Source organism: Mirounga angustirostris, unplaced genomic scaffold (genome assembly GCF_029215605.1).
Source record: "Mirounga angustirostris isolate CCGP_5_RB_7025 unplaced genomic scaffold, mMirAng1.0.hap1 SCAF_1, whole genome shotgun sequence".
Taxonomy (NCBI): Eukaryota; Metazoa; Chordata; class Mammalia; order Carnivora; family Phocidae; genus Mirounga; species Mirounga angustirostris.
Window position 1 is genome coordinate 148,673,007 of NW_026991709.1, and position 26,392 is coordinate 148,699,398.

General features: G+C 38.5%; 1 protein-coding gene across 1 annotated transcript in view; it reads left to right on the top strand.

Moving 5' to 3' along the window:
- The window catches only part of SCN11A (sodium voltage-gated channel alpha subunit 11), a 92,553-nt gene that overhangs the window by 50,288 nt on the left and 15,873 nt on the right, over positions 1 to 26,392 (top strand). The window contains exons 17-24 of the mRNA XM_045904025.3: positions 9,314 to 9,427; positions 10,157 to 10,271; positions 12,292 to 12,446; positions 15,443 to 15,616; positions 20,589 to 20,690; positions 21,160 to 21,429; positions 22,114 to 22,167; positions 25,153 to 25,294. Of these exons, the coding sequence (XP_045759981.1) occupies positions 9,314 to 9,427; positions 10,157 to 10,271; positions 12,292 to 12,446; positions 15,443 to 15,616; positions 20,589 to 20,690; positions 21,160 to 21,429; positions 22,114 to 22,167; positions 25,153 to 25,294 (1,126 nt within the window). The remainder of the gene's footprint in view (positions 1 to 9,313; positions 9,428 to 10,156; positions 10,272 to 12,291; positions 12,447 to 15,442; positions 15,617 to 20,588; positions 20,691 to 21,159; positions 21,430 to 22,113; positions 22,168 to 25,152; positions 25,295 to 26,392) is intronic.

The window sequence follows — 26,392 nt, forward strand, 5'->3', positions numbered from 1 at the left end:
ACCTATCATCTATATCTATCTATCTATCATCTATCTATCATCTATCTATCAGGACTTTTTCTGGATTCTTAATTCTGTTTCATTGATCTGTATATCTATTTTATACCAATACCACACTGTCTTGATTACTGTAGCTTTATAATAAGTTTTGAAAGCATGTTGTATAATTTTGTTCTTTATCAAACTTGTTTTGGCTATTTTAGGCCCTTTACATTTCTTTATGCATTTTAGAATCAGTGTGTTCCTTTCCATAAAAAAGATTGTTAGGATTTTGTTTCATGTTGCACTGACTATTTTGTAAATAATTGGTATCTTCACAGCATTGAGTCTTCTGATTCATAAACACGTATTTTTCTCCCCCTATTTAGATCTTCTTTAATTTTTCTTAGCAGTGTTTTGTAGTTTTCAGTGTATAAGTGTTGACATATTTGGTTACATTTATCCCTAAGAAGTTAATATTTTTGTGCTATTGTAAATGTAATTTTAAAATTTTCAGTTTCCAAATGTTCATTATTAGTACATAGAAATGAATGGGCTTTTGTATTTTAACTTTGTATCCTGCAATGTTGGTAAACCGACTTATTAATTCCAATAGCTTTTTTGTAGATTCCTTAGAATTTTCTACACACGTAATTATTTCATCTGTAAATAAAAACAGCTTTTTTTTTAAATTTGTATGGTTTTTTTTTTTTTCTTACATTGGTTAGGACCTTTCATATAATGTTGAATAGGAATCATGAGAGTGTAATCTTTGCCTTGCTCTTTATCTTAGGAGGAAACATAAAACCTTTCCCCATTAAGTAAGAACTTAGTTGAGGAAGTTCCCTTTATTCCCAGTTTGCTAGGAAGTTTCTTTTTCTTTTTTTTTAATAATTTTTTTTTAAGATTATATTATTTGACAGAGAGAGACACAGCGAGAGAGGGAACACAAGCAGGGGGAATGGGAGAGGGAGAAGCAGGCTTCCCATGGAGCAGGGAGCCCCATGTGGGACTCCATCCCAGGACCCTGGGATCATGACCTGAGCCGAAGGCAGACGCTTAACGACCGAGCCACCCAGGCGCCCCAGGACATTTTATTTTTCTTCTAAATTATGAATATATATTGATTTTTCTGAAATGCATCTCCTAAATTTATTGGGATAATCATATCATTTATTTTGAATGTTAAATCACTTATGCATTCCTTGGATTATCCCTATTTGGTCATGGTATATTATCCTTTTATATATATTTGGATCCAACTTGCTAATATTTCATTAAAGATTTCGCACCCCTAGGTTTTTCCCTTATAATGTGTCTGCCTTGTTTTGGTATCAGGTTAATATGGGCCTCATTAAATGAGTGGAGCATTCCTCCTCTTCTATTTCTATTTTTTTATCCCTAGCTTTATGAGATATAATTGACATATAACATTGTGTAAGTTTAAGGTATACAACATGTTGATTTGATATTTTTATATATTACAATATGATTACCACCATAGCATTAGCTAACACCTCCAGCATGTCACATAATTATTTCTTCATTGTGGTAAGAATATTTAAGGTTTACTCTCTTAGCAACTTTCAACTATATAACACAGTATTATTAGCTATATCACAATGCTGTACATTATATCCTATGAATTTACTCTTCTTACTGAAAGTTTGTACTTTTTGACCAACATCTCCCTACTCCTCCCACCCGCCAGCCCCTGTTAACTACCATTCTACTCTCTGTCCCTGCAAATTTGGCTTTTTCAGATTTCACACATAAGTGTATCACACTGTATTTGTCTTTCTCTGACTTGTTTCACTTGACCACAATGTCCTCAGGGTCCATCCAAATATTATCAATTATAATTGACCTAAAATATTGTATGGAAAATTCTCAGTAATTATTGTTTCAAATATTTGTTCAGTTCTTTTTTCTCTTCTCCTTCTGGTATTCCAGGTCTTGAGTATTCTATTCTGTTTCTTTTTATCCATACTTTTTTTTTTTTTAAAGATTTTTATTTATATATTTGAGACAGAGAGAATGAGAAAGAGAGCACATGAGAGGGGGGAGGGTCAGAGGCAGAAGCAGGCTCCCTGCCGAGCAGGGAGCCCGATGCGGGACTCGATCCAGGGACTCCAGGATCATGACCTGAGCCGAAGGCAGTCGCTTAACCAACTGAGCCACCCAGGCGCCCTATCCATACTTTTTTCTCTTTGTTTTCAGTTTTGGAGGTTTCTATTGAGATAGCCTCTAGCAGAGATTCTTTCCTGTCTACTAATAAGCCCATCAATGGCATTCTTCATTTCTGTTACAATGTGTTAGATCTCTAGCATTTTTTTGTCCTTTCTTAGAATTTCTATCTCTCTGCTCACATTGCCTTTGTGTTCTCGCATGCTGTCTACTTTATCCATTAGAGCCATGAATATTTTTTTTTTAAGATTTTATTTATTTATTTGACACAGAGAGAGAGACACAGCGAGAGAGGGAATACAAGCAGGGGGAATGGGAGAGGGAGAAGCAGTCTTCCTGCAGAACAGGGAGCCCGATGCGGGGCTCAATCACAGGACCCTGGATCATGACCTGAGCCGAAGGCAGATGCTTAACGACTGAGCCACCCAGGCGCCCCAGAGCCATGAGTATTTTAATCATAGTTATTTTAAATTCCTGGTCTGACATTTTCAACAACTTTACCGTATTGAATGTGGTTCTGACGCTTGCTCTGTCTCTTCAAACTATATTTTTTGCCTTTTAGTATGCCTTCTAATTTTTTCTTTAGAGTCAGACATGATGTACTGGGTAGATGGAAATGCTCTAAATAGGTCTTCATTAATGTGTTGGTGAGGTGTGAGGGGAATGAAGAAGCCCTGTGGTCCTATGAGTAGGTCTCAGGTTTTTAGTGAGCCTGTGCTTCTGGAGTGTGAACAGTGCTTGTCAGTATGGCTAGTGTGAACTGGAGTTGGAGATCTGCCTCCCTCCAGGTAGAAATCTAGAGCTGGCTGGAACTGGGTATTTCCCACCCCACAGGTCAGTCAGGTCCTGATAAAACCCCACCAGGTTAGGCTCTGGTTAATTAGTTTCTCTTGAGAGAAGGCCTTGTGAAGAACAGAATGTATGTGCATGTTTCAAAATGGTTCCTTTTATTCTCCCCCTGCTGGAAGCAAGTGGGGATTTTCCTCCCATACTCATGGTGAGAACCTGGTAAAGCTCCAAGAGGTAAAACTCACAAAAGTGTGGGGGCCCCTGTTGACTGGGTCCCCCCAAGCTTTTATCTCTTAGACTTGTCCACACTGAGCCTCCAGGAGTTTGTCAATTATAATTCAGGTTTCCTTACTCTGGAATTGGTTCCCACAGAGGTTTTTGCTCCTGGGTTTCTGCTTTGCTAAGTTGTAATTCTCTGTATCAGCCTGTCTTTCTCTCCAATTTGGAGGGGCAGCAGTTTGCCCTGGACCTCACTTCTCTTATGGCTCTAAGAAGAGTTATTGGTTTTCCAGTTTGTTTAGCATTGTACATGTTGGGATGGAGTGGAGACCTCCAGGCTTCTTACATGTCAGACCAGAAACTGGAAGTTTCCGTGGGAAGTTTTTAAATTACAAATTCAATCTGTTTACTTGTTATAGGGATTACAGGGCTATTCAGATTTTCTCTTTCTTCTTGAGTCTGTTTTGGCAGTTTTTGTATTTCTAGGAATAGGTCCATTTTACTAAAGCTGTCTAATTTGTTGACATACAGTTGTTCATAGTATTTCTTTAGAATTCTTTTGATTTTCTGCAAGATTGATAGCAATGTTCCCTCTTTCCTGATTTTAGTAATTTGATCTTTCATTTTCTCTTGGTCAGTCCTGTTAAAGTTTTGTCAATTTTGTTGCTCTTTTAAAATAATCAGCTTTTGATTTTGTTGATCCTATTATATTATCTGTGTTCATATACTTACTGTATCCTTATTTCTGCTTGTTCTGAGTTTCATTTTCTCTTCCTCTCCTAGTGCCTTAACATGGAAGGTTAGGTTATTGATTTGAGACTTTTTTTTATTGTAGATATTTATAGCTATAAATTTCCCTCTAAGTACTACTTTATCTACATGCCTCCAACAAATTTTGGCATATTGTATTTTTATTTCCATTTATCTTAAAGTCTTTTCTAATTTCTTTTGTGATTTATTCTTTGACTTGTTGGTCATTTAAGAATGTTTTGTTTAATTTCCACCTATTTGTGAGTTCTTCAAATATCTTTTTGTACTTCTAATTTTATTTCATTATGATCAGACAACACACTTTGTACAGTTTCAATCCATGTATGTGTATTCTGCTGTTTGGAGTTGAGGGTTCTGTAGGTGTCTTTTAGTTTAATTGATAGATAATGTTCAAGCCTTCTATTTGTATCTTCTACTTAGTTGTTACATTCATTTTTGAAAATGCATTATTGAAGCCTCCAACTATTATTGTTGAATTGTCTATTTCTCCTTTCAATTCTGTCAGTTTTTGCTTCATATATTTTGTGGCTCTTATGTTAGGTGCATATATGTTTATAAATGTTATCTTTGTGATATGTGATGTTTTTGTCATTGTGAAATGTCCCTCTTTATTTCTAGTAAATTTTTTTGTTTCAAAGTCTATTTTGTCTGGGACACCTGGGTGGCTCAGTTGGTTAAGCATCCAACTCTTGATTTTGGCTCAGGTCATGACCTCTGGGTCATGAGATTGAGCCCCGTCTCAGGATCTGCCCTGGGCATGGAGCCTCCTTAATATTCCTGCACTCGTGTGCTCTTTCTCTCTAAAAAACAAAAAAACAAACAAGAAAACACAAAGTCTATTTTTTCTGACATTAATATAGTCACTCCAGCTTTCTTATGGTTTCTGCTTGTATGATAGCTTCTTCCATTCTTTTACTTTCAAACTGTTTGTATCTTTGAATCTAAAATGTGTTTCCTATAGACAGTACATAATTGGATCTTGTTTTCTTATCCAGCCTGACAGTTTCTGCCTTTTTGTTAGATTGTTTAACCCATTCACTTTTAATATTATTATTGATCTAGTTTATCTATTTCTAGTATTTTGCTTTTTATTTTTATTCCTCTTTTCTTCTTTTATTGCCTTACTTTGCATTATTTGAATATTTTCTAATGTAACATCTTAATTCCTTTAATGATTTTTCACAATATTTTTTTAGTTATTTTCTTATTAATTGCTCTAGGGGCTGCCACGTACATCTAACTTATCAGAATTGATGTCTGGTAAGTTAACTTAATTCTAGTGAGATATAGAAACATTACTCATGTAGAGCTCTATTCCCTCTACCACATTTTTGTACTATTATTTATTATACGTATTATATCCATATATGTTAAGAAGCCAACAATACATTTTTGTCATTGCTTCATATAATTATATGTTTACTAATGAAGATTAGAAAAGAAAGCAAGTATATATTTATAGAGTTTATTTTATTAATCTTCTTATTTACCATTTCCAGCTTTCTTCATTTGTTTCTGTGAATTTGAGGTATCTTCAGGTGTCATTTCCTTACTACAACTTTGCTCCCATTCACCTCTTTGGTGCTGTTATTACCACATATATTTTATTTTTATATGTCACATGTCCAGTAATACATTAATTTTAAACTGTTTTAGACAACTTCTTTTGAAGTCAGCTTTAGAGAAGAAAGGAAAATAAATATGAATTTTTCTCATCTTTTATAATTACAGACTTACCTTTACCTGTGCTCTTTGCTCTTTTGTGTGGACTTTTATTACCATTTAGGATCACTTACTTTCAGCCTGAAGGATCTTCTTCAGTATTTTTTGTAAGGTGGGTCAGCTAGCAAAGGATTTTCCGTTTTTGTTTATGTGCTATTTTATTTCACCTTCATTTTTGAAAAATAGTTTTGCTGGATAATAAAATCTTGGTTCACATTTGTTTTTTAATTTCAGCACTCATGGTATCTCATTCCACTGCTTTCTAGTCTCTGTTGTTGGGGTACCTGACTGGCTCAGTTGGTAGAATACATGGCTTGTAATCTCAGGGTCATGAGTTCAAGTCCCACATTGGGCACAGAGCCTACAAAAAAAAAAAAGAAGAAGTCAGCTATTAATTTTCTTGGGATCCCCTTGTATGCAATGAGCAACTTTGTTCTTGTTACTTTCAATATTTCCTCTGTCTTTGGCTTTCAGCATTTTTACTATGATATATCTAGGTTTGGATCCCTTTGTGTTTATCCTACTTTGAGTTTTATGAGCTTCTTAGAGGTGTGGATTAATACTTTCAGTCAAAATTGGGACGTTTTCAGCCATTATTCTGCTCTCCTTTCTCTTTTCTTTCTGGTTGATATGCTTCATGGTGTTCTACATTCCTTTGAGCTTCCTTTAAGTTTTCATTCTTCCTTCTTTCCTGTGCTCTTTGGATTGCATAATCTTTCCTGATCCCTCTTCAAGTTCACTGATTATTTCTTTTGCCAGTTCAGATATATTGTTGCTCCACCTAGTGAATTTTTCATTTCAATTATCACACATTTCAACTCTAGAATTTTTATTTGTTTTTTAAGTAACTTCTATCTCTACACTGATACTCTGTATTTGATTATACATTGTTATCATAGCATCCGTTATTTATTAAATATATTTTTTAATTCTTTAACATATTTATAATGACTGCTTTGCATTCTTTGTTTATTAACTCTGGCATCCAGGCCTCTCACAGGCAGTTTATGTTACCTGCTTTCTTCCTATGTGTGGGTCATACTTCCCTGGGTTTTTCCCATGTTTTATCATTATTGTTTAAAATTGGGCATTTTAAGTAATATATTGTAGCAGATCTGGAACTGATTCCCTTTTCTCCTCTCTGGGGCTTGTTTGGTGACTTGGCTAGACTATTCTAGTGAAGTCTATTCCCCTACCTCCTCTCACCACACACACACAAAGGTGAAGTCTTTGGTGTCACTCCTCAGAGGGCACACCCTTGGGTTTGCAGACAGTCACTGCAGGATCACAGTTATTTTAGCAGGGCTCTCTTTGACTATCTTTCCATGCTCTCTCTGTTAATCCGTCTGCTTTATTTGGTATCACACCCAGATTTTGGGCTGAACTAATTGCTGGCTAATTGCTCTATTGTCTTTGACAATACCACAGGACATTAATTCCTCCAGTCTGATCTAATTAATTTCAGGGAGGGATACTTATAAGGCCAGTCTTTGAGATTTCTTCTGACCCCAGGGAGATTCTTCTTAGCTGTCTCTTTCCATGGTTCTCTGTAGTGAACTTGCTGACCTGTGGTTTAATTTGTTGCTTTTAATGAAGAAGAGCTACTAGTCTTTTCTTATTTGCTTACCATCAAAGTCTCCATTGTTTTCAAGAATACCCTTAGGCTTGAGCCCCCTCCTCGCCCCCCCCCCCCATTGTTCCAGATAAAGTCAGTTCTTTTGGGGAGAGCTTCAGAGTTCTTGTTTCTTATGGAGTGCCTTCTACCATAGGCAAAATCTCTTAGCTACTGATCCAAGTACTTGTAGGGGCAGTAGCCTCTCATCTTCTCAGCTTCCTTCTTTCTGCATGGAACCTCTTCCTTATAAACTAGCTGGGGTGAGGGTGGTCAAGACCCCAGTATTCTCAAGCTGCTGAATCTGGAATAGAGTCTCTGTCCTATGAGTAGAGGCTGGATGGAAAAACAGAACCCAATTTCTTGGCCATATTCATGAGGAATGTAGCCTCTTCAACTCAGAGTTGGAGAGGACAAGAAAAGTTGGTGATCTACACCTCCTGATACATAGGTACATATGTACATATCATAAGATACATATCTCTTGATTGGGGGCTGAGGGTAAAGGGAGCCCCATCTTCTTGGTCACAGCTGCCTAGAGTAGGGCTTCCAGATTTTTTTTGAATACATTTCTTCATTTGCTATATGCCTTAGGACAATTTCCAGAGACTTTAAATGATTTTTTAAAAATATTTTTCACCACTTATGCTTATTTCTCTGGAGATCATGTCCATGGAGCTTCCTTTAAGTTGCCCTCCAGGAAGTGAAATTTTATATATCTTTTTCATTAAATCCTAAACTTATTCATTTTAACGACACTTTCAGATTATTATACTAATTTCATTTTTCTTTCTCAAGTAAATTCACCTCCTAGTAGTTAATTTTTAGGGCTACTGATTTTGTTTGTCTCCTCCTATATTTTGGAGTGTTAGTTTAAATTTCTCTTTAGTGAGAAGATCTGTCACTCTCTTTGCAGTCTAGATTCTATGATGACTTTAATAGACCTTCCTAGGGCAGCCACTACAGAACCAAGTTTTACATTGACAATTTAGGATTCTTGTTTAATAGTGATACTAGGTGTATTTCAGATCCAGTGGGTACCTTTACTCAGATCCTATTTCTGAGGCTGTACTTCCTCCTGCTTCCATGCAACTGTGTATAATTATAATTCCAAACATTGGCCACAACTTGTTTTGGCTTTCTCTCTTACGTGCAAGAACTTCAGCCCAGTCCATAGTTTCAAGCCTTGAACATAGCTGTTTCCCTTCCTCACATGGGGCATTTTTAGTCATCATTACCTGCTACATGCTTTAAATTGTCACTACTTCATATTTTTGTTCTGTGTCTGGTCCACAGCTATATTTACTTGTTTCTCGTGTGTGTGTGTGTGTTTGTCTGTGTTTGTAATATATCAATGCATCTGTTCAAATGAGAGAAGTGTTCTTAAATTATGACCTTATAGTGTGAGAGTCACAGGAACACTCACATAGATTTTAGGATGAAACCCTCAGCTAAGGCATGACTTTGCACATCTTTCTTGGATATACCTGCAGGTCATCAGACAAAATTTATTTTTTATTTTTATATAGTAATACATTTTTATTTTTCTCTTTATGCCCTTTTCTATTTCACTAAGCCAACCCTCTATACCCCAAAGAATCAAAAAATTATTTTCCAAATTATTCTTCTAACATTTTAACTCATGTATTTTTATATCAGTATATCAAATCATTATGGATTTTATTTTTACTATATTCTGGCATTATATTATATTTTCAGGGATAACTAATTATACCACTTATTAAATAATGTATTATTTAGCCATTGAAGTGAAAGGATACAGTAAGTTTCACCTCTGAATTATTTGGTGAATTTTGTACCAAAACCATATTGTTTGATTATATGACTTTTGAGTAAGTTTCATTACCTGTTTCCTATAGTAGCTTTCCCAGAATTATTTTATGTTGAGTTTCTCCAGGAGCAGTTTTAAAAAGTAAAAAGAAAAAAAGTAATAATGTCACAACTCAAACTTGTTTTATCTCAAGTGAAATGCCCAGGAGAATATTAATTCTACTCTGGGCTTTTTGGTGTCAGGCCTTTGAACTCCATCAGGTGACCAAGAAGTCCATAAGCCCAGGAGCTCAAAGTGTGGAAATTGATGTGTTCCCTGAAGATGACATATGTTTGTCAGAAAAGGATCCCCAAAAGGTAATTTTCCCAGGGTGTTCCAGAAGGAACATGTAGCTTATCCATACACATTTTCCAACATAGCCATTATGGCTATCGAGATTAAAATATCAGGATTAATGCAGCGCAAACTGCCAGAATCGGATCTTAAGCAAAGGCCAGGGTTTCTTAAACTCTCCACTATGACATTTGGGGCATGATAATTCCTCCTTGTGCTGGACTGTTCTGTTTGTTGTAGGATGTTTAGCAGCATCCATGGCATCTACCCACCGGATGTCAATAGTATCCCCCAGTTGTGAAATTAAAAGTGTCTTTAGACATTGTCAGCATGTCTCCTAGAGGGCAAAATCAATGAGAACCACTAGTCTAGACATACTATTCCAGGAACTGAAAGAGCTAAAAATTAGTCTCAGTAAAATAGCCTTCACCACATCACCCAGCCTCCCTATTTGGAGTTAGGTAGTATCAGAGATATGATTTGTAGGGAGGAAAAGGTTGAGATACTGTGTCTTTATATACTTCACCTTCTTTAAGCCAGGGGAGAGCAGTTAGAGAATTCTCTCCTGAAGTCAGAGCTAGTCATAGCATTTTAAAAAGCACCCAATAAGAGGGACACTTTCTAGATACACCTATACCTAGAATCTTTTGCCTAGCTAGCTTCATTCCTAAAAAGTCGAAGGTATTAGGTGCTACCATTGTGAGAGTCATTCTTGGTAAATGATTCCCCTTTTCCTTTGTTCTGTTGTGTAGAAGTGTGATACTACCAGTGTGCTCTCAGAATGTAGCACCGTCGATCCACAGGATCCCTTTGGGTGGGTGCCTGAGATGATTCCCAAAAAAGAACCAGAGAGATGTTTTCCCAAAGGTAAGTGGCAGTATTCCTGCATCCAGTTCACAGAATATTGGATGAGATTCTGTTATTCTTTGAAGCTCTGTGATTTTGATAGATACCTTCTTTCTACTTCTACTGGAGACAGAAGTGAAGAGAGGGCATCCATAGATTCTTGGGGCCATTATCAGATCCAGGTAAAGGAGATTGCAGGAAATTCCTGATTTAGGTGGGCTCAACTAACACAGCCCAACAACCAGGGTAGAAACTCTAGAAAACTTCCCTCTAGAAAACTTTTCCCACTGGGCCAATATGTCTACCACTTTCTACAGTCCCCAGTACCTCCATTGTTAAGATGTAGTTGAGGTGGTAGACCAAGGGAAGCTGACCATAAGTCCAGGGTTGAATGGGGCCCTGCCAGATCCTCAACACATCCCTCAAGATTTTTCTCTGGAAGAAGGATAATATTGTAGTTAGGAGCTTTGGCTCTGGAGCTAGACTGCCTGAGCTCAATTCTGGCCTCTTCATTTACTAGCTGTATGACTTGATCAATTTGCTTAGCTTCTCTAGTGCCTCCTTTATAAAATGGCTATAATAATATCTACTGCAAAGGATTATTGTTGGTCCTAAATGAGTGAATGTAAATCACCTAGAAGAATATCTGGCACATAATAGGCAATCAATAAATGCAGTCTTTCCTGATTCCTTGAGTGGATATAGTGGTTCCTTCTTATGTGCCTTTATTATTTCCTATATTCATTGTGGGAAATTTATTTGTATCTGTCTCTCTTGTGAGGTCCTTAAAAACATAGGCAGTGACTTAATCAATATTGTATCTCTAGTGTAAGAATGGACTCTTGCCCAGATTGTGGGCTCAACAAATTTAGATGGATAGATCAATAGAGACTTAAACGAATGAATCTAAAATTAAAAATTTCTTCATAAGTTTGACACTAGTCTGGTCTCAGAATGGACACCAAGAATGAGTTTCAAACTTTTTGCAGGTTATTTGACAACCCCCAAACTGCCCATGGGGTCAGAGGTCAGTCTAGGGATAGATTACTGTTAATTATCCTGACTTACATTTGGACTAGTGCTTGAGGTGTGTACAGGATGTCAACAATGAAGTTGGAGAAGAAAGGTTGGTTTCTAGAAGAAGGGAGGAATGGCATAAAAGACAGAAAAAAAGCCTTTTAGGGAGATTAACCTATTGATGTTCTGAATGATGGAGGAGGGCAGGGGCAGACTGAGGAGACCTCACAGTAGCTTAAGAAGATGATGAGGAAAGGAGTGGAATGTTAAAATCACCATGAAATTAACCTCCATGGAACTTGGAGGATGGGTGGAGGAGACAAGGTAGAAGGGTGATGTGATTCATGCTGAAGGCTGGTGTGTGTTGAGGTCAAATGCTTAGCTATGTGTACCTTGACAATTGATCAGATTGTGTGGTTTGGGTGGTTCACAGAGCCTGTGCCCATCTTTACCTCATTCCCCTCAGTCCTTAGGACACTGTTTACTGTTGCCAAAAGAAATTGCTGCATGACAAACAGCCATGAAGCCTCAGTGGCACACAATAATAAACATGCGTCTACATGACTCCACTCATCCAGGCTGGCTATTTCTGCTGATTTTGGCTGGCTTTATTCATATGAGTGATAATGACTGGGAGTCGGCCAATCTGGTCTGGGCTTAACTGGGCCCCTTGGCTTACCTGGGTCCCTTGGCTCTGTACCACATGTCCATCCTTCTCCTGAAACCAGTGGGCTGGCCCAAATATTCCTTTCTTTATGGAGATGGTGCCAGAGAGCAAGGGGAAACATGCAAGGCCTCTCAAGGCTGAAGCTCAGAACTGGTGTGTGTGATTCCCACTCTGCTCTATTGGCCAAATCAAGTCATATGGCTGAGCCCAGATTCAGGGGTTGGAAAATGACTCCACCTCTTCAGTGGGAAGAATTGCAGAGGTAAGGGAGGTGCATAAAGGGAGGGTGAAGAGTTAGGGTTATTAATACAGCTCATTACAGACACTAAGAATAATGCTACTGCTCATTCCTTGCAGGCCTGGGTCACTGCTTCCCATGCTGTGCCATGGACAAGAGAAAGTCCCCCTGGATCATTTGGTGGAACCTGCGAAAAACTTGCTACCAAATAGTGAAACACAGCTTGTTTGAGAGCTTTATTATCTTTGTGATTCTGCTGAGCAGTGGGGCACTGGTAAATTATCACAGTCTTGTGGGGACATTGGGCATCAGGTGGCCAGGCTACATTCTGACACGGGGCTGTGAATATGGGGAAACCAGGCAGAAGTGGGATCTTTGCTGCTGGTTCCCCTTGAGGGCAGGATTTTGCACAACTTCTGGAGTCCTGCTCCAGCTGGGAAGTCCCAAGCCAAAAACACTTTACTTATGGGGAAGCATGATATAAATCAGCACTTTAAAGTGGCTACTGGAGTCTGGCCCTGAGCTCCATGCCTGTCCCTCATTCTTGGAGAATTTCTAGACATTTTCACTGTATCCTACATGTTTCTTCCTCTAGACAGCAATGTTCCTACCTCTCTTTTCTGGAAAACCATAATGCTGCTTTCCTAAAGGTAGAACATTAGGAGGAGAAGCCTACAGGGACCAGATTTGGATATATAATAAGTTGTCTTGGTATTGTCCATCAGTCATGGTCCTTTGAGAGGAGAAACAAACAGATACTGCTTTATTCACAGAGCAGATCCTTCCAGATTGAAGTGTAGTGGTCCCAGTGAGGTTTGGAAATAACTCTAAATCCATGCCTCCATAGCTTATAGTCGTAAACTCCTTTCTGCTCTCTCTCCTCACCTTTTGGTCCTTCTTGCCTCCCTTACTTGAGTGATAGTATCTTCTCTCTTACCACCTACATGTCTCTCTTTTTTCCTCCCTCCCCTTCTATCTTGTATTTTCCCTTAAAATAGCCATAATATAGAACTAAACTCTCTTACTATTTGTTGTATAAGTGAATGGAGTCTTAGGTTCCCCATTATTGATTTAGAATCACAGAGCATTTCACAGACTCAAGTCACCAGCAATTAGAAGTGACAAGGAAATGTCTTGCTTCTTCACCATTGCCTCCCTGGTTAGTGCTGTACATTTGTGTGATCTCTAGGTGAAAGGAGAGGAGCACACACTGAGGCCCATCAGAGCCTATGATCAGCACACATCTCCATTTATCTACTTACTGCAGTGTAAATTATTTCTCAAGCAAAAAAAAAAAAAAAAAGTAAATTTCTCTAAACCATGCCAGAGAACTCTCTTAATTAATTTTTATTGCTAATCCTTGGTCTAGGATTCCCTGTAGCCTCTGGTGCTTACATTTTCACTGGATGTTTACTCTAATTCAAGTAATAGGATTCTTTAATTTATTCCACAAATGATAATTGGTGTTTACCAAGCCCTGTGCTAGTCAGTGGGAAAGCATGGTGTTATCAGGTCAGGGACACATGATACCATCCTCCTAGTTCTCATCCGCCTTCTGATGAGGCAAGTGTAGGTTGGGCAGAGGAAGACTGAGCACACAATGCAGAGTGAGAAGGACTCAGGTCCTATTTCACTTTACATATTTGTAGACAAATGGAGATAAGAAACATCTAGTCCCTTGCCACTGTATGTGGTATATGGATCAGCAGTCTCAGTATCACTTGGAAGCTTGTTACAAATGTAGTCTTGGGCCCACCCCAGACCCACTGAATCAGAACCTAAGTGCTTTGGGACTCATTAGAGTTTGGGAAGCTCTGATCTGAGCAACTGGGTAATAATGAGAGCTTTCTGGACAAGGAAATGGTCTCATTATAATGTGGGAGCCTCCAAAGTTCAGTTGCCGATATTGACCTATTCTTCAATTGAACGAAGTCAGATCTGCTGAACCAGGTTGTTGCTCATCTTCCAAAATGAGAGGATATGAGCTTCCAATACCATTCAGATTTGTCTCTCTTCAAGAGGCACAAAGACAAGTCCTTGACTTCCAGGAGCATGGAGTCTATTAGGGAAGACAGATGGAGTTCAAGCAATTATAGACCAGGGCCATAGTGATACACTCAGAGAAGCAATGGATGACATGGGTCCATGCAGAACAGGCACCTAATTGCCTTCGAGGAAGAAAGACAGTTTCCAAAGAAAATATCAACTGAAATGAGACTTTAATAATGATGAGGAGCCAGCAGGGGACAGGAGGAGATGGAGAGCCTTCTCCAATCAAAAGCCCACTTAGGAGTTGGAAGTCAGACTGTTTTATTCTTTTGCATTCTTTTTTCCCCCAGGACCATGGGGCTATGGGATTACCTTAGTACCCAACAGCAGGACCTATTTCTTTCTTGTCTTCAGTGTTTGCCTAAATGTCTTGACAGGTTCAGTACCAGGGACCCTTATCTTCTTCTTCTTCTTTTTTTTTTTTTTCATTCTCAGTAACTCTGTAAAGGCCAAAAGGACAGCTTCTACCTGAGTTATATAGACCCCGAAGAATCACATACAAACTTCAGATGAGGGGGATGTTTGGATGTAGCATGAAAAAGGGTCTCTCCAGAAGCTAGGATGTCTCACTTTCATGATCACACTCAACGAATGTTTAATATTCAAAGTAATTTACACTGGAAGCTCTAGCCCAGAGCTTCCCCAAGTTTTGCATGTCTTGGTACACAAAAAATGGGCACATACACTGGAAGCACTGGGGTAAGTCGTAAGGCTGTTTGTTATAGATTGTTGGCCTCAGGGTTGGCAAAATCTAGAGTGTAGACCAAGGTGTTTGGAACTAGGATGTTATGAGCAATGGAGAGCCACTGAATAGAGCCACTAAGGTAACTAGGAGGATGAAAGAGATGGAATTTGCTGCTGGGTGGTTCTGGAAAAGTTGGCAGGATATTGTTAGCATGAATTGGAAGGATCAGGAAGACCAGGAAATTGTGTGGTGATCTGTTAGGAAGATATTTTCATATTTCAGGGATCATTGATAAGAACCTAGGGAGATATTGTGGCAATAGAAGTCTAGAAATAGGATTTTCCTTCTTCCAGTTTTACTTACTCAAGGAATTTATTCTACTGCGAAATTTCATTCTTAATACCTTTTGAGCAAAACCTTGTCACCAAAAGAGATGCTAGTTTATTCAAATAAGGAAGAAAAATTAAAAAGTAAGGTCAGCAAGTAGTTCTAAGCAAATACTCAACCTGGCCTATGGCTATGCTTTATCATTTCAGGTATTTGAAGATGTTCACCTTGAGAAACGACCCAATATCCAAGCATTACTTAATTGTACTGACCATATTTTCACATACATTTTTATCCTGGAGATGGGTCTAAAATGGGTGGCCTTTGGATTTGGGAAGTATTTCACCAGTGTCTGGTGCTGGCTTGATTTCATCATTGTGATTGTAAGTTTACCATCTCTGTGTTCCATGCAGGCAGGGGTTGGGGTAGGGGAGGGGAAGATATCATAAGGAAGCTGCTTTTCCTGTGTGCCTTATTTGGGTGCCTCTCCAAAATATTTTTCTTCACAGTACTTGTAAGTAGTTGTCATTTATCCATCAGCAGTCCTGCTTGTCCTGGGTCCCATTCCTCACACTGCACTTCATATTCTCACTACCCCAATACTTTCCATGATGGCACTCATCCACTTCTCTCCATAAGCACTGCTTATGTCTGATGTATACCTAGAATAACTTCGAGTATCCCACCCGTCTCCTTCCAACTTTCTATTTTCTCTCAAGACTTCTCAAAGAAGGTCAGCAGCCAACAGACTAAGCTGGTCTCCATCTTAATTGTCAAGCAACATAAGAGGATTATTCACATACATTCTTTCATTTAATCTGCACAACAATGTTCTGAGTTAAGCAGAGTTATACATTACCTACCATATTACATATAAGGAAACTTGAAGCTCAGATGGTCAGCAACTTGTTTCAGATGAAACTGGAATTCACACCTTGGTCTGTGTGATGCTAAGGCTAATAATAGTACATCACATTTATTGAGTGCTTTCTCTATGCCAGGTATTCTGCCATATGCTTCATAAGCATTCTTTCTTTTAGTTATCACAACCACTCCATATGGTAGATACTATTATTTTTTCTCATATACACAGGGAGAAACTGAGTAATAGATAAGTTAAGAAACATGTCAAAAATTGGCCAGCTAGAAGTGGTGGAGATGAAATTCAAACCCAGTAAGCCTTACTCCAAAATCCTTGATTTTAACATCTATATTCTTTCTACCATGTGCTAATTAGTTAGACTTTGTCCCTGCTATTTAAAGAAGTAGACATGACAAATGCATAAGCATAAGCCATGTGGTCAACATAGCAACTGGAAAACCATAATGTTGTTAATGTTGATGGTGGACACAAATAGGCATGTTGTTCAGGCATTTTAGAAAGGCATCAGTGCCATGGGAGCTCCAACAGGAATAATAAAAAAGAATAAAAATATCCACATGTCTGTAAACCCTATCAGTTATCAGCATGCAAATCACTTTGAACCCATTATCTTATAGTATAGTGAAGAACCCATAAGACAGTGGACAGATGATTGGTATCTCCATTCTAGAGACCTGTGGTCTACTGACCTTAAACTCAGGAAACTGATCCTAAAGTTATCTTGTCTGCTCTCTTTCTGTGTAACCTTAGGCAAAGTACTTCCCCCTATTAATAAGTCTTCACCTTAATAAAAATGAGAGTATAGACTACAAATTGCCCAAATTATACCAGACACAAATGGAAAACAAATCTAACAATAACCATTTAAAATATCAAAACAGTAGTTCAACACCACACTTTCAAAAAAGGGCACCAGGCCCAGATGGTTTTACAGGCAAGTTTTACCAAACTTTCAAGAAATAGTGCTATATACTGAATGTTTGCATCCCCTAAAATTCATATGTTGAAACCTAACCGCCAATGTGTTTGTATTTGGAGGTGGTACCTTTGGGAGGTGATTAGGTTATGAGGGCAGAGCCCTCATGAATGGGGCTAGCAATGTATAAAAGAGACCCCACAGGGCTTCCTCGCCCCTTCTGTCAGTGAAGACATAGAGAGAAGAAAACTATCTATGAGTCAGGATGTGATCTCTCACCAGACACTGATTCTGCTGGCACCTTGATCTTGGACTACCCAGGCTCTAGACTGTGAGAAATAATTTCTGTTATTTATAAGCAACCCAGGCTTTGATATTCTGTTATAGCAGCCTGAACTAAGATAAACAGTTAACCCCAACCTTATTCAGATTGTTATAAAGAATAAAAAAAGAGGAAGTTTGCATACTTTATTTGATGAGACAAGTATAATCTTGGTAACAAAATGAAGGGAACAAAAATGAGTACAACATGAAAAGAAATAATCTTGTAATTATTTATTTTTATAAATCCCAGAGAAAGCACTTGATAAGTATGGTCCAATATTACTATTATTAGCATTAGTATCATATAGACCAAGGTGTGAATCCCAGTTCCACCTGAAACAAGTTGCTAATCCTCTGAGCTTCAGCTTTCTTTGTCTATAACATAAGTGATATATAATGCTACTTAATTCAGAACATTATTATGCAGATTAAATAAGAGAATGTATGTAAATAATCCTTTTTTTTTAATTAAAAAAAATTTTAGAGACAGTATGTGAGTGGGGGGTGGAGGAGGGACAGGAGAAAGAGAATCCTAAGCAGACTCCATTCTCAGCATAGAGCCTGTCATGGATCCTGATCTTACAACCCTGAGATCATGACCTGAGCCAAAGCAAGAGTCAGATGCTCAACCAACTGAACCACCCAGGCACCCTGTGAATAATCCTTTTATGTTGCTTGTTAATCAACATTATATAAAATGATCTTTATAGTTTTGAAGTAGAAAAATATAAACAGAGCCACAAAAAATATGTATCTAAATTCAACTATATCAAAATGTAAAACTTTTGGTTTTTTATTCAATAGAATTGTAATTATAAAGACAGGCTAGAGCTGGAGACAATTCTTGCCATATGCATAACAGAAAATTATTATCCACAGTATATAAAAACTCTCTACAGATCAACAAGAAAAAGACAACTTAGTGTAAGAATGGGAGAAGGATGCAAACAGGCAATTCACACAAGGAACACAAGTTACTAATGAATATATGAAGAAATACACACTAGCTTTATTACCAGTTAGCATAGAAGTGCATATTAAAATGAGAGACTTTGTGTTATTCATCAGACTGACAAAAATTTTAAAGTTGGATAATTTCTAATATTGAGAAAGATATAAGAAAATGGAATCTCTAATCACTGCTAACAACTTAATTGGTAACGGTTATTTTAGGGAAAATTTTGCACATCAAGTATAATTACAAATGAGCCCAATTTATTATCCATAAATACCACTTCTAGTTATACATCTATGGAAAACTCTTGTGTATGTATGCAGGAAAAATGCACACATCTGTCCAGTTTATTGTTCATAATAGCAAAGAATTGGAAATAACCTAGATATTCACCAAGGGGGAATGGATCCATAAAATATGAATATTTCTATGCTGTAATATTTTATAACAGTTAAAGGAAGAAACCACAAGAATATGTATATCAAAATGGTGAATGTCAAAAACAGTACAGAGTAATAAATGCAATTTAGATAGAAAAAAAGATAAAACCAGCAGAAGACTTCCCACCTTAAAAGTACTGTAGAGTGGGAAAGAATGTGGGTATTTTTATGTCTGCATGTATCATCAATGCTCCCCAATTTGGTGGAATAGGAGACTGGGGATAACCTTATCAGGTGAAAGGTGTACAGTGTCCCTCTAGGGACCCTTCTTCCCCACCTGTGATAAGAGTTACTTGGTAAAGCCAGAAGAACTGCTAAACTGTGCCATCCTTTTCCCTCTGGCTAGGAACAAGGTAGAAGGAGGTATTTGTGGAAAAGCTGCTGAAATAACTCTCCCAACAGGCAATGCTATTACAAACAAGAGAACAAACAAAAAGCCTATTTTAGAAACCTTTATAGTTTGTTTGTTTGTTTGTTTATTTGACAGAGAGAGAGAGAAAGAGCACAAGCAGGGGGAGTGGCAGGCAGAGGGAGAAGTAGGCTCCCCGCTGAAAGCCCCGATGTGGGGCTCGATCCCAGGACCCTGGGACCATGACCTGAGCCAAAGACAGACACTTAACTTACTGAGCCACCCAGGCACCCCTGGAAAACCTTTATAAATAAAAGCATTTTGAATTGATGGTGATTTAAAAAAAATTGATTATACATTTTAAAATTTTGTTATTCTGCCATATTAGCTCACTTAATTTTTCTCAATTTGCTAGTATTTTACTACTACAATGAGATTGGCAGGGGAATGATTTTAGATAATAGTGAACTCTGATATCAGCATAGTCAGTCATAGGATAATTCACTTCCTGTCCTGCTGAGCAACCTTCTTTCAAGTTGAACCTCTGAAGGCTCTGCATAATCAGTAAGAATGACTAGAATCTGCAAATAGTGGTCTTCAACTCAAGCTCATTAAATTTAAGTTTCAATTTAGTGTATTTGCAGAGCTTTCCAGTCCTTAGTCCTTACCCACTGGGAAGAACTATGTTGGGAGAAAGAATTGGATTTAATTCCCCCAAAAGGAGGCATCTGAGTGAGGGGAAATATTAGCTAACAGTTTATTATTTTGTTGTAACTTTTTATTATATCGTTTCAAACTTATAGAAAAGTTGCAAGAAATAGTGTAAAGAACCTCTTATAGTGTTTCCCCAAGTTTACCAATTATTAACATTTCACCCCATCTGCTTTGTCATTTTCTCTCCATTTTTCATTCTAAATTGCTTGAGATTAGGTTGCAGGCACCACAGCCCTTTACCCCTAAACATTCCAGTGTGTATTTCCTAAGAAAAAGGATACTGTCTCACACAGCACAATTATCAAAGTTAGGAAATTTAACATGACTCAGTAACAAAACCCATATCCATTTTCAAATTTTGTCAATTGTTTCAACAAGGTCTTTTATGGTTAATTCTTTCTATCCATCCACCGTGGCCTCCCCTCACCAACCCCAATCCAGGATCCAATTCAGGACCCCAAGTGACACATCATTGTCATGTCCCTTTGGTTTCCTTTAACTCACAGCAATTTCTCAGTTTTTCTTTGTCTTTCATTAAACAAATAATGTAAATGCATTGTCCTCACCTGTATGGGCTGTAGCTCTGGCAAACAAGGAGAAAAATAGTCTCTTCACTTGCCCTCCCACTTCCTGCAGGGGCTGGCTGCTTTCTGTTTCTGGATAATCCACTGAAGGCACCATGTGTCTGCCACTCAGAACGAGGGCTGCCAGTCCCCCACTGGCTTCCCTGGAAACCAAGTCAGGTACACTACCTGTGGCTTCTCTTCCCACCAGGTCTCTGTGACCAGTCTCATTGACTTAAAGAGCTTGAAGTCCTTCCGGACCCTAAGAGCCCTGAGGCCCCTGCGAGCATTGTCTCAGTTCGAAGGAATGAAGGTACATTCTTCAGGCAGATGGGAGGAAGATCAAGCTGTCAGGGAGAGGTGGAAAAGCCAACTGCTCTTCTTGGGCTGGGCTTCCCTTAAATTGCCAAGCTTTTCCTGGGCTCCTTCCCATCCAATCCACTGCTTAGAATTTGAGAGATGGAGAAAAATTTAAGATATAGCATCCATTCTGTGGTAGCCAAGATGGGCTCTGGTTTCCTTTCAATCCTAGGGCAGGTGTCCCATAAGTCTGTAACACTGTCATAAAATGACATTTCTCAAGTGATCCTCAATGACAACAGAAAGGACCCATTATCTACGGAGCTGAAAGCAGGGCTTGTCGTAGGATGCAGGGTTGGGGGTTTGGAAGTAGAAAGTAAAGACAGAGCTCCAAGAGGTCCAGTCCCTCCCATCCTGAGATCCAGAGCTTGGTGAATCCCATGCATCTGTTATGTTTTTCTTCTGTTTTGTTTTTTTTTAAGGTGGTAGTCAATGCTCTCATAGGTGCCATACCTGCCATTCTGAATGTTTTGCTTGTCTGCCTCATTTTCTGGTTGATATTTTGTATCCTGGGAGTAAACTTCTTCTCTGGAAATTTTGGAAGATGCATTAATAGAACAGATATAAACTCAGTTATAAATTACAGCACTGTTGCAAGCAAAACTGAATGTGAAGGTGGAAATTTAACTTGGGTCACCCTTCCAGTCAACTTTGACAATGTGGGAATGGCTTACCTTGCCCTGCTGCAAGTGGTAAGTGCTGTTGGTATGTTTTTTACTGTGAGGAGAGAAACCTTAAAAGAAACATAAATCATTTCTCAGTTTAATAAAAACACAGTGAGTCCATTAAGATATAGAATCAAATCCCAATTCCCCATGTGGAAGCCAATGCCCTCTGGAATTGTTCCCCATTGAGCATCTCCAACTTTGCTGTCTACTGAGCCTCAACCTCCCAGCAATGCCCCTTTACATCTCACCCTATCTTGTATGGTGCCTTACTCTCCAGAGCTCCAGCCAAGGAGGACTGGAGCCTCAGATGCAAAACCACACCATTAGCAGCAGTTCTCTGTTGGAAGTCAGTCTGCTGGTCAAACCACAGTTGCCAGGTCTTAGGCAGATAGTGCAAACATGTAGCATCAGGAAAGCCTCAGCCAGGCTCTTTCCAGTAGTTGTTACACAGCCTCTCTAGAAACTTTTAAGGCAGAAATTTCCTTTTAAAAAAAACTTTTTATCTTGTAGAAATGAAGAAGAAAAAAAACCCCAAGACACCCATTTTTTAATTCCCTTCTGTTCTTTTAACCAGCCATTTTGTCCTGGATGTTCATTCCTGTCTATCTTATATACATCTGCCCAGTGGGTCTTGCTTGCTATTGTATGGCACTTGTCTGTTGATAGCAAGCCTATAATTATGTTCATGTTTATTTGCTTTTGTTACAGGCAACATTTAAGGGCTGGATGGATATTATGTATGCAGCTGTCGATTCCAGAGGGGTGAGCTTTTGTTCTACCATGTTCTAGAGTGCTAGGGTTAAATCAGGGATATCATGACTGCATAGACAGTCTAGAACTTCCCACATCATAGTTCCACCAGCCAGCGTTCTTTGCCTTGTTTTCTTGGGACAATGACTATGAAATAGGGACAAAAGAAGTTCTTATTCATCCTTCCATGATTATTACATCCTATCTTGCTCCAAAGTCCAGTTCTGTTTCCCCATAGTGACCAGGGAGAAACCTTTCAAGGAGTAGATGGAGCCAGAAACAATAGAATCACAGGATGCCTTGATTTTCCTCTCTTACTTCTTTTCCAAATGGGTATTCAGGCAGAAACCAAATTTCAAAAGGTAATAGCCCTGAACTGTGGGAAAACCTTACAGCTGGACTAGCGTCTGATAAGAGAGACCTTCCCATGGCTCCAGGCTCAGAGACTAAATGGGTTTCTGGTGATTGCCAACTGTAAAATTCTAGTTAAGTAAAAAGTAATCATGGATTCTGAAAGTTGGAAGAGTACTCAGCCATCTAGTCCATTTCTATGTCCCAGTTGGGAAAATCGAGAATTGGAAAGGAAGAGTGTTGCCCAAAACCATGGAGTAAGCAAATGATTGAATCAAGAATGGAATCAGCATTGTTTATTTTTTTCCTATAATCACACACATGTTGTTCTGTTTGAGAGTCTGCAGAGCCTGGCACATAGTAGGTATGTGAGCTGGTAGGGCAGTGGAGGTGGTATGAGAAGTGGGTTATTTTTTTTTAATGTAGGCTCCATGCCCACTGTGGAGCCAAATGTGGGGCTTGAACTCATGACCCTGAGATCAAGACTTGAGCTGAGATCAAGAGTCAGATGCTTAACTGACCGAGCTACCCATGCATGCCAAGAAATGTAGTAGTAGTAGTAGAGGCAATTTATAACAAAGACAGTATTTTAAAATTTTAATGTGCTTTTTTTTTTTTTTTTTTGCCTTTTGAATATATGACCTTCATTTTGGTTTAACTTAGACATCCTTGTGCCTTGAAGTGGAGATGGGAGATGGGGAGGAAATCTTATGCAGGAAGAGGTGTGTGGCTTACATGTTCCCTGAATGAATGATAGATGGGTGGAGGTGTGTGGAGGGATGCCCATCCTGATGCTGGTCCTGGAACATTATGGCTGGTGTGTATGTACTGGCTTCTAGCATGATGATGCCCTTGTCTGTGTAGTCACAGACAATCTTGCTGGTCTCAAATATTGGTGAAACCATGGGCCTTTCTCCCCATTTAATTCCTCCTGGTCTCAAACACTGACTCTATGCCATGTCCTCTACATGGTCCCCTGACCCAGCAGTCTACTCCCATCTCTTGCCAAAAGCCCATCATGGCAGGCCTATGGCTATCGATTCCATGTCCAAGCCTCATGAAAACCGAAAAATTTGAGACTCTCTCTGTCTAATTATGCTACTCTAACCTCTTAACTCATCCTGCCTGTGCAGTGTATCCAAGGCCTTCCCAGCAGCAGCTTCCTCTTAGAAAAATACAGAATTTGAGCAAGAATATCCTCTTTGTACCCCCATGTTCTCTTCAATTTACTGAATCCCAAGTCCCTTCTCCAAACCCAAAGAGGGTGAGTCAGGACACACATCTCAAGGCTCTGATGTTCTCTCTCTCTCTCTTTTTCTGACAATTCCCTAGGTACAACAGGGGTGATCTTTTGTCCTTTCCTCTTCCTCTTCTTATCTGAACCTCTCTTTGCAGGACTGTTAGCCTGCTATATAATCTTATTTTATTTTTTATATTATTTTTTAAGATTTTATTTATTTATTTGACAGAGGGAGACACAGTGAGAGAGGGAACACAAGCAGGGGGAGTGGGTGAGGGAGAAGCAGGCTTTCCGTGGAGCAGGGAGCCTGATGTGGGGCTCGATCCCAGGACCCTGAGATCATGACCTGAGCCGAAGGCAGACGCTTAACAACTGAGCCATCCAGGTGCCCCTATAATCTTATTTTAAATATCAGATGCTGATAGTGATTCTTTCTTTCCATTGTATCATTTCTGTACTAATTCCTACCCCTAGTTCAAACAAACGGACATCTCAAGCCAACTGGGACTAAGGTCATGTACTCTTCAAGACAAAAGACAAAAATGTTTTCAAATATTACCTTCATTACATTAGTCTATATGGTGGGTGTTGAATAACAAATATCATAAAAACATTCAACAGGTGACAGAGCTATCAACACTCATACCTATATCTTTGAATGTGATCTGGAGAAAGAAAAGAGAAATTGTCCTGCCACCTATGTCCAAAGTGTATAAAGCCAACGACAATGTAAAGAACTTGTATGAAAGAGATTTTGGATGCTTTTGGTCATACTTTGAGTTGGGGGAACTTGGTTGTAGTCCATTTTTGTGTCTGTTCTATAGCTTGACTATTCATTCACTCATCCATCCATCCATCCAAACATTCATTCAATGTGTACTGAGAATCTACATGTCACAAAGTATTCTAGGACCTAGGAATTCAAGAGTGACAGGACACAAACACAGACCAAATACAACAGTGGGCTCTAATATGAAGGATGTTATCATTCATCAAGAGTTGGTAGTTAGTCACCGTGCCTGATGGGACTGTGCCCCTTCTCCAGTGGCCTTATCTCCAGTCTGGCTCCTTCCAGTTATGTGTCCATATAGACATCCTAGACACCCTCTCAAAGGACACATGTGATCATGCCACTCCCCTCTCTTACAATCCTTTCATGATTCTCCATTGCTTAGAAGAAAAAGTCTAACCCTCTTGTCACATGCCCTCCCATTGCATGGTACTAGTCAGGCTCCTCTAGGGGAAACTAAAAGAGGGTTTCCTTGCAGGGGCCATGGCTGTTCAGGAACCCGAGTAGTTAATGTTACTGCTGAGAAACACTTTGGTCTTCTAGATAAGCCAGTTAAGATGGCTTATAATTTTCTCCAGTAATTGTTTTCTTTTCTTGTTTAAAAAATCCCTAACAGAAAGATCTACAGCCAGGGTTTGAGGAGAAACCAGAAAACTACCTTTTCTTCGTGGTTTTTATCATCTTTGGTTCATTCTTTACGCTGAATCTTTTTATTGGTGTTATTATTGACAACTTCAACCAACAGCAGAAAAAGATAAGTATGGGGGTTGTCCTGATTTGGTATTTTCACCTCTCTTTTCCAAAGGGCTTGGATGGAACACAGTTCTAATCTAGATTGCTGTGCAAAGTAACGTTTATCATCTGTATGGGAACAAAGACACCTGGAGAAGATTCTTGAAGATATGGCTGAAAAGAGACTGAGAACAGCTGGGTTTTATTAAATCATTGTTTTTACTTTCCATTCTACCTTCTTAAATGGAGGGCATTGTTAAACCCCAACAGAAAAACAAGTACCAGGATTAGTATTTATGACACTATAGTAATATTTTAGTAACCTTTCAAGTGTACCTTGTTATCCAGGATAAAAAGAAAAACTCTTCTCTTCCAGCAAACTTGTGTCCTGACTTCCAGCACGTAAGTCTAAGCAGATTTATTGAACTTGGAAAGATGTTTGGGGAAGCAGCAGGTTTTTTTAGTGAGATTTTTTTCTTCATGCATTATAATAAACAGATGTTTATTTTTTTCTGATTCTTTAATTCACAGGGGATCTGTAGTAAATGTGGAAAATAAAGATTAAAAAAAATTTAAACCACTCATAAGGTGACCATCAAATGATAACAATTTTAGATTAAGCTTCATCATTTTGACATAATCTCTTCCAGTTACTTTCTCACTGAATATGTATGTATTCCTTGTACATGGTTGAGATTACATGATACTTTTAATTTTGTAGCTTCCCCTCCTCCCCATGGGTTATGAGCCCATGTGATGAAATCATCTTTGTTATAAGAATTTTTCAGAGCTAAATTGCATCCCATTATTATGGATAAATAATAATTTATCTTAATTATTCCCTTATTTTTTGGACATTTAGATCATTTCCAAATTTCTTGCTCTTTTAAAACAATCATGAACATTCCTGAAATTCTCTGTGTATCAGCAATTATTTCTTCAAGATAAGTTTCTAGAATTTAAGGCATTAAAGATATATTGTCAAATAACCTTTCAGAACTGCTGTGCTAGGTACTCTTCTTTTGCAAGATGTAAATATGCCTATTTGCTCTGTTCTCACCATTCTTATTTTTATAATTTTTATTATCTTTTCCAGCTTGTTGGTAAAAGTGTTATCTCATTGT